Source organism: Drosophila tropicalis, unplaced genomic scaffold, assembly GCF_018151085.1.
Source record: "Drosophila tropicalis isolate 14030-0801.00 unplaced genomic scaffold, ASM1815108v1 contig_393, whole genome shotgun sequence".
Taxonomy (NCBI): Eukaryota; Metazoa; Arthropoda; class Insecta; order Diptera; family Drosophilidae; genus Drosophila; species Drosophila tropicalis.
Window position 1 is genome coordinate 868,159 of NW_027172855.1, and position 9,096 is coordinate 877,254.

General features: G+C 36.1%; 1 protein-coding gene and 1 long non-coding RNA gene across 2 annotated transcripts; one reads left to right on the forward strand and one right to left on the reverse strand.

The window, feature by feature from the left end:
* The first annotated feature begins 263 nt into the window (after positions 1 to 263).
* LOC137573006 (uncharacterized) lies at positions 264 to 1,011 on the forward strand. Its single transcript, XR_011031766.1, has 2 exons — positions 264 to 628; positions 717 to 1,011. It is a non-coding gene; the product is annotated as an uncharacterized lncRNA (long non-coding RNA).
* Positions 1,012 to 7,497: 6,486 nt separating this feature from the next.
* LOC137573025 (uncharacterized) lies at positions 7,498 to 8,304 on the reverse strand. The gene has a single exon (XM_068284880.1). The coding sequence runs from the start codon at positions 8,191 to 8,193 to the stop codon at positions 7,534 to 7,536; it is 660 nt and encodes a 219-aa protein (XP_068140981.1). The 5' UTR covers positions 8,194 to 8,304; the 3' UTR covers positions 7,498 to 7,533.
* Between the last annotated feature and the right edge of the window lie 792 nt (positions 8,305 to 9,096).

Below are 9,096 nucleotides of genomic sequence, written 5' to 3' on the forward strand. Positions count from 1 at the left end.
AGAGAAATTGACGATTTGAAATCAATCTGAGTCCTGTCTTGTTGTTTCCATGTTGTTTTCCTTATATATCTTTTGATTTACGACTTTGGCAAGTTTAGGTACCCGAAGTTGTGCTTTAAACAAAATTGAAACACTTTATAACTATGAAAATTGTACGACCAATTGACGATTCTTGCATATCCATTTAAATTGCATTTAATATTATTAGTCACCCTTAATCAATTCTTCATACGAACCTTTTACTATAAAAAGGTGCAACCGAGTATGCAAATTCCAGAAAAGATTTTATATCTATAACAACAATGAAGTCGTTGTTCGTACTGCTGCTCCTCGGACTAGTTTTATCTGTGTTTGCCAGGGACTGTACCATTAATGGAACGCAAGTGACATGTGGATCAGTTTGTCCCGACACATGCGCATTTAAATCTAAAGCTTGCGTACTGATGTGCATACAAGACGGGTGTAAGTGTAACAGAGGATATCTCATCGACGAAACGCGACGAGCATGTGTGCTTCCAAAGGATTGCCCTGCAGGAGTCGAGCAAAAAGTTGTAGAGTTTTACCGCAGCGGGAATTTGCCTTGGAGCTAAACATTCGGCAATGTAAAAATATAATTGAATTTCCAGATGTATGTACATAGAGAAATTCGCAATTAAAAATCAACTCATGTCTTTCCTTGTTGTTTCTACATATATCACGCATTTTATAAATTTCAGGTATTATTATATCATTATACCATTAAATTGTAAATTAATGTCGCCAAAATGTATATAGCAGCCAGAAGGGAGCTTTTCCGACCCAATAAGGATCAACAGCCGAATCGGTTTAGTCACGTCCGTCCGTACTTCAGTATGAACGCCTTGATCTCGGAGAATATAAAAGATAGAGCCACCAAGTTTGGATTGTAGTTTCCCCTTCCGCCACCGCAATAAGTTATGCTTGTAAAAAGCATTTGAACAAAATTTTTTTTTAAATACATACGTAAATGCATTTGTTATTTTAAATTTGAAATATATCTGTTTTACTGGGACATGGTATAGTTGGTGAGACAACTTACTTACTTTATTTTATCCTAAAGCCATTCCCATCCTTAGGGAAGAAAATCTTTTGGTTGGCTAGATTTTAATACATTAAAAAACAGCATCGTGAAATTCAAGGCACCCGAAGTTGTGCTTAAAACACAATTGAAATACTTTTCGGTAACAATTATGACCAATTGATGATGCTTGAATATCCATTTAAATTGCACTTAATGTCATTAGTTACCCTTAATCAATTCTTCATACGAATCTTTTACTATAAAAAGGTGCAACCGAGTATACGAATTTCAGAAAAGTTTTATTATCTATAACTGCAATGAAGCCGTTGTACGTACTGCTGCTCTTTGGACTAGTTTTATCTGTATTCGCCAGGGACTGTACCATTAATGGAACGGAAGTGATTTGTGGAGACATTTGCCCCGAAACGTGTGAATTCAAATCTCAAGCTTGTATAATACCGTGCATATTCAATGGTTGTAAGTGTAAGCCGGGTTATATTGTCGATGAATCCCGACCTGCATGTGTGCTTCCAAAGGATTGCCCTAAGGGAGTGAAACAAAAAGATGTATTTATGCATAAGTCCGAGCGTTTGCCTTGGGGCTAGAGGATTGATGATGTGGAAAATATCGTCGCGTTTTTAGAACTAAATGAATTCCAATTTTACAGTTATATAATATGATGTGCTTTAATAGGTTGCAAATAAAATTGGTCATAACTGCTTGTTAATTTTGTAACTTTGGGAGACACGAATACCAATAAGGGTCCAATCTTTAATTTTTGTGGCGATATTTACACTTGTTTCACTTACTATTTACCTGTGAGATCAACAAAATTAATTATTGCCTAATTTATATACATATTCAAAAAGACAAGCACAACGATGGTTCCAACTATGAATTTGTCCTATTTGGAAGTTATATTTAAGGCAAGTTTGCAGTAGCCAGAAAACAACAACCAAATACAAAGCATAAACCCCAAATTCCATATACAGAATAAACAAAGGTTGCACGCTGCTCTGTTTTTCCATATTTTTCGGTCTGATGTTATCCCAAAACTTGACCACCTGTGCCCAACCACTCCCCATTTGTTGTTAGTGGGCCGTTCTGTTTTTACTAGTTTTTTTTTTTCACTTGATTAACCATTGCTGCAATAAAAAAATTAGTCTCTCTGCACGAATATGGTTTTATATACGTATTACCAATTTTTGCATTTGTTGAAAACTGTTTTAGTTAACATTTTCAGTTTCGATTTTGGGTTGTTTTTTTTTTTTTTTTGCTTTGCCTGTTAATTAATTACGATTTATTGACTTGAAAATTTTGTGTTTCGTTGATTAGACAATTGACGTGCTGGTGGTTACCACACACACACACACACACACACCACAACACAACACACTTAAACATTAAGTTCGATTTGGCTGCTTGCCTGAGACTGCCTGCTGCCGGCAATTGTCGTCAATTAATTTTACTTTGATTTCGTTGATTTGATATGCCGCCGCCGCCGCCTTGCAGGTGGCATTGGAGTTGAATATCTTAGGTTGCCTTTTTTTCTTTGGGTGTTTCTTTTTCTGTTTTTTTTTTTTTTTTATTGGCAAATAAAAACCGTATCAATCATTAATAAGGCATATAAATTGTAACGTTTTTTGCAGATGTGTGAAAGAAGGAATAGTCAAACGGATTTAGGTTAAATAGAAGGTCTAGTAGATTAGAAATGACATTAAAATAAATTTTTTTCTTTCGTTTATAATATTAACATTATTTAAGTTGTGTTCGAGACATTTGAAGTAGTGGATTTGTCCTAAATGAGGTATGAAGTTTTTTATCGAGGTTGATGAAAAATATCCCATATAACGGGAAATTTAATTTACAGTCTTTCTGAATAGTCTAGTAATACTTTCGAATAAATCAGTGGCGTAAAACAATTACAAGTCGAGAGATGTTCAAACAAATTCAATTCGCTTCAAATCGGATTCTGGGGTCAACTTAAACTTATCTTATCTTTTCTTTGAGTCCGAATGTGTGGAATCAATTTATCAAATTTAAAAATGTGTCTGTTTTTTTGTCGACTCCAGATTTTGGGCTTTAAAAGAACAATTTTAAAACTAATTTCACAAAATGTACATTAAATTTGTCATATTTTTGACGTTTTTATATCTGTGCATCGCGCATAGAAGAAAGCATCCCCAACCATATTAAGTATATATATTCTTGATCAGCACGACGAGACGAATTCTAATTGTATAAATCTTTTAGATGAACAAAATTTTCAGTTCCATGGCAATTAAATCTGTTTTAAATGAATTTAAACATTTTCTCAGAACTCATCGAAATTCAACAAATTTTCATTAAAAACAAGTTCGAAATTATTTACACTTTGAAGGAATTTTTATATTTTGTTCACTTGTAGCATTTTGATGATGATTACCAAAATTCGTTTCAAAAAAAAAAAAAACAAATAAAAGATGTATATCAATAACAAAAGACTTAAGCAACGAACTTGAATTTGGTCTCACTGACAACAAGTGCTCAAAAAGGCAAGAGCATGTGGGATGGGAAAAGATGGATACCTCACGAGAAATTTCCATAGATCTTTTGTAGATGGTGTGAAATTCCGAAACAAAACACAACTCCTCTACTTAGATGGAGCATCAATCAGCCGAAGCCGGCAGCAGCAGCAGCACCACCACCACCAGCAACAACAACTTAAATGCTGCATCATGACAAAACCATTACACTTGACCAGAGTGAAAGAGAAGCCTGCTGCTAAAGAGTATGAGTGAGCGAGGGAGATGTCGGCATTTGGTCAGAGGGAGAGATGACTAGGCTTCTGCCGGCAACATGATTGATTGATTGGCAGCGTGAGGTTGGTTGAACCTGGACCAACCTGACTCCAACTCTGACTGACTGATGTTTTTGTCTAAAAGCCGTTTAGAATCACACCAACAAAAACCAGGCTGAAATGCACCCACAATGGTGGAATGGCGGATAAATTGTAATCTTAGAATATTGTTTTCGTTTATTCTTTTTTTTTTTTTTTTTGTATTTTTTGGTTTCACTCTGTTTTGATTCTGCCCTCACTTCTTTTAATGCCTTTGGCTTAAAAAGACTTCAGTTGATTGCGCTATGGCTCGATTTTTGCCTTCATTATTATGCCAAACTGTGCCTTGGCATTCGTTGAATTTAACTTTTGCAATTTGCTCTCCTCCTGACTGACTGCCTGCTTGGCTGGCTGGATGGCCTGCTTGCCTCATCGTTTGGGGCATTAAAAATGAGCTCGACGTAACAGGTGGATGGCCAAGATGCCTTCGATGCCGACGTGATTTTCGCCAAATCGTTTAGATTATTTTCAGATTGCTTGCGCCGGCCCCATGAACTAAACGAGAAGGCAATATACAGGCGACAGGTAAGGCAAGCAGGCGAAGAGGTAGGCAGGCAGTCAGTCAGGCACCTTGCTTTTATTTGAACTTGAAAAACATTTCATTTTGTTGCTAGCGGCTGTTGGCGGCGGCTGTTACGGCGGCAGCTCGATCGATTAGTGGCATTCTATTGCGTTCAATTTTCCATGTGCAACACACAACAGCAAAACACAACCAACTTCGATCGTTGTGGTCGTAGTCATCGTCATCATCGTCGTCGCCGTCGTCGTTGAAGTTGTTCGTCCATCGAATGCCGTTGGCACAATAAACACGCGATTTATTTCATGCCAAGCATTCAAGTGCCGCCTCAGTCGGTCAAAAAGCCGACCAGGAGGAGAGTCAGAGATACAGAGATCCAGTTCCAAGTTTCGGTCAGGCTTTGCCTTGACTTGGCTATGACTTGTCTTTGGCTGGCTTGGCTTGGCTTGACTTTGCTTTTGCCTGGTATGTGATAATGGGATGATGGTATGATGATGCATGCCCAGCATACACAACAATAACAACACCAACAACATCAAACAGCATCAATAAGTGAAGAAAATCGATTATCCAAACAAAACGAACACTAAATACACTCTCATAAATCACAACCAATAAACCAAAAAAGTTATTCACACCAGCTTTACTCATAAAAGCCCTTATTCAATTCGTCTGTATTTTCATTTTTTTTTTTTTAAACTGTTCTTGAATAAAAACAAGAATATATAAGCTATTGAGCCAGTCAAGACCCACCTTGGGCGTCAGTTATGAATGTAGTAGAGACCGCTTAATCAAGTCATTAAAAAGTTTCGATTCTAATATCAAAATTTTCATTGTAGCTTTCTATTTCTTTATCAATAAAATACTAATCAATTATTAAAATTTATTTATAATTAAAAACATTGGTCGTCTTTTTGGTTAAATGGCGTTCAATGTTCATTGATGAATATAAGAGAAAACAAGCTTACCATTTTAAAATGGGCGCCAAAATTCATTATTACTCTTTTGGCGTCACAATAAATTTTAATAAATTTTTAATGTTTCCTATTTTTCTATGCGAAACCGTTGACTCCTTAGTTCATAATGCAAGCAACCCATCGAAAAGTGTATACAATAGTAATAGCTGCCTACAACTCTGTTGTTGTTTTTCTTTAACTAGCGGCCAAGGTTAGTTGGTTGGGTTATAAATAAAGAGAAAGAGAGAGAATACAGAAAGAGAAAGAGTGAAGAGATGTAGTCAGTTAGAGTTACCACCCTCTTCACCCTCTTAGATATAGCCACATCGATGCTCACTCGTTGCCGCATTTTAGTCAGTAATTGCTTGTGATGTATGATTTTGAGTTCTAGTTTCCTTGCCTGGGAATATATATTTTTCAGATTCTTTTTTTACTACTCAAAAGGGGGGAAAAAAAAGAAATGGGAAGAGGCCAGGAAGGCTTTTGACCGATGCCTATATATGCGGGTGATGTATGTTATATTGCCACAGGTATATTGCATATGCCATAGATATTGATTTGACAGTCGGCTGAACACAAAAATCTTGTCACACTTTCTAAGCCAATCCGCAAAAAGCACTTTCACCCAATTAGAGTAATATGCAGCAACAGCAAAAGCAGCAGCAGCAAGTCCAAGATCAATGCCAAAAAATATGCAAAAAGGAGACTAAATAAACTAAGAGCCGATGACAATCTTTTCAGTTGCTTTTCACTTCTGCAGAAATAAAAACCATAAAGGATAAATTGTGAGTTGGGTCACATATTTGTATATACCTATGTATGTACATATGTATAAATTCTGTTTGTTTTGGGGTAGCCTTCTTATTGAAGTCTTGGCATCGACAAGTGCACAGCAGGGAGTCAAGACAAAGCGTTCAAAGATTTTGCCCAGATTGTAAGTAAACCCCGCCCCCATTATAAAAAAAATGAAAAGAAGGCATTTTGAATTTTCATTGTCTTGATGTCCGGAGGTAAATTCGTATAAACAATTTGGGCCACAAAAAAAAAAAACCAAAGTTTTCAAGCTTCTACTATGATTGATTGACTACAACAACACGGTATATTCTTTACATAAAAAAAAAAAACAATTTCTCTCCCACTGAAGTGACGTTGAGCTATGCCTCGTTGTTGTCGCTGTTGTTGTTGCTATTGTGCTTTTCATACCATTTCGATACGGGCCTCATTTTTCTTGGCCACAATTAAGAAGAAAGTTGGCAGCAATTAGAAAACGCACATCGATCAAAAAATACAAGCAAGCACATTCGCTTAGACGAACTTAACAAACATATGTCATGTGAATAATACCAACATATATGTATTCTAGTGATGTGGGATGCCTATCGATAGCTGAAGAGAGCTGCCAACTCGCATTGGAATATTCAAGTTGTTGTTACAAAGAGGTATGCAGAACGGATGGAAGGGAACATCTGCGACCTCAATAATTGAGCCACACGAAGAGATTTTGGAATCGTCTAATGCAGTTAACCCTAAAGTTAAGTTTTATAGTCTTAAATTTCGTCAAATGAAAGTTTTCGAGGGTATTTAAAGCTTTTTAATCGTGAATCAGGCAAAATAATTGTTTTTTCAAAAAACTAGAACCTACAATTCGGTTATGAGTGTATTGACTCTTTGTATTTAACCGCCAGCCTAAAACGCCAAAAAGCCTGCTACATTGAAAATTCACTAAATGAAGTCAAAACAGACCATCCTTTAATGTTTCTCTAAAATGTTAGTATGCTGTACCATTAAAAAGAATATTCTTAGCTAAAAAATGATCGGAGTAATGAATCATAATTTCATTTTACTATTTTTTCATAAAATCAATCACACGACTCGTTAGTTAAAGTTATTAGCTTACCTCTTCCAAACATGAGAAAAAACTTGGTTCCTTTTAGCACACATGGTTTAAGAAAAATTATGGAAAAATTAGAAAAAACTTTGACAATCAAGCAAGCAAAAACGATAATGTATCAAAACGATACGGATCAGCTATTACTATCTCAAATAAAACGATTGCTAATAAACAGATCTTAAAAACGAAAATGTTTTTCATTAAACTTCGTTTAATTCTGCAACTCATTTAATATCTTTAATGGAAGTAAAACTATTTTTTTGGCTTCTTAGCCAATTGATATTTTGACATATATGGAGTGGTTCGATTACTAGGAAGTCTACTATTCCCCGCTGAGACAATCGTGGCTCTTGATGTGGGTGGCGCTTGTGGTATATTCAATGACAAGGCTGGTGAGGGTGAAACACTTGTTTCCTTGGCAGCTGTTTTTGAACGACGCCTTTGATTGCCACTACCGCGCCGCTGTGGTGCCATTTGCATTTGCGTTGCAACTGGGTGTGAACTGGTTGCTGGTCCAGTGCCCAACAAAGAGTTTCTCAGCTGTTGCCTTATTTCCGGTGTGATCACTCTATGAATTTCTTCAGCGTCTTCTGCCGGTGATATGGCCGCTGGCCTTGTTGTTGTTATTGACATGGCACTGCCAAGCGTAGTCATGCCATTCACACTTATTGAGCGGCTTATATCTTCTGCCTGCTGATTGCTCTCATCATCAATTGCTCTAACCAAACCGTTGATCCTGTCACGCATCTCCTGCTCTTGGGACAAGCGACGACGCTGAATATTGCGCACCAATTCAAACTCTTGCCAGAAATTATACGTAATTTCTTGAGTATTGCGCGTAATTTCCTCTTGTATTCTTCGCATAGCATTCGGATCTGGCGGCACATGATCTTTTTTAGATTTTTCGGACATTACCTTTCTAGTATATTAACGGCTGGACTAAAGAAATTCATTCAATATAGAAATTTAGAACAATAGACATGGAGAGAATTAGAAAAAACCTTTTTTTGAAACAATATCCAAACAAGTTGACAGTCTTCTAAGCAAAGCCAAGTTGTCAATATGTATTTTCATAAAAATTTTTATTTGAGTTATCGGGCGGGGGGAGCTTGCATGAACTATATATTCTTGATCAGCACAACGAGACGAGTTATAACCATGTCCGTCTGTCCAAAAACTCCGCCAAAACCCTTAAAGCTGCAGAGTTGTAATTTTGCATGTAGGCTTGTATATGTAAATCTCAGATTCACTCGGATTCGGATCTACTAAATCACATATTTAGCTCCAGTTTTATCTAAACTAATGTAATGTTTATAAGTTAGTTTAAAAAAAAAACAAAAAGCAAAGCTAACCATCTCATAGAGCCACATTTGTAGGTATAACTATTTGCTTAATACTAAATTTTTAACCATTTCATCGTCTATTTAAAATATCTTTTTTTTTAAAAATTAATCTTTTTCGGTTCCTTTTCCCCATGTATCTCTTTGTCTTGTTGAAGAGTAGATAATCTACCGTTATATCATTTTCACTTTTTTTTAGTTAACTATATAAACCAAACTCTTACTATAAAACTAATTCTTAAATTAATTGATCTTACTGGTATTTTTTCTGCTCGGATTGTGGAAATTTTCTACCAAATTGTCATCTCTTTTAAATCATGCTAATTTCTTAAGAAAATCATTATATTTGTATCAGGTTGGCAGCACACTCATTTAGCTAAAATTTTGCTTTCACCTGCTATTATTCATTTGAATCATCATTTGAAATGCTATCAACAAGCCTAACAACCCGCATAAGCCAATACCACTCTTTGTT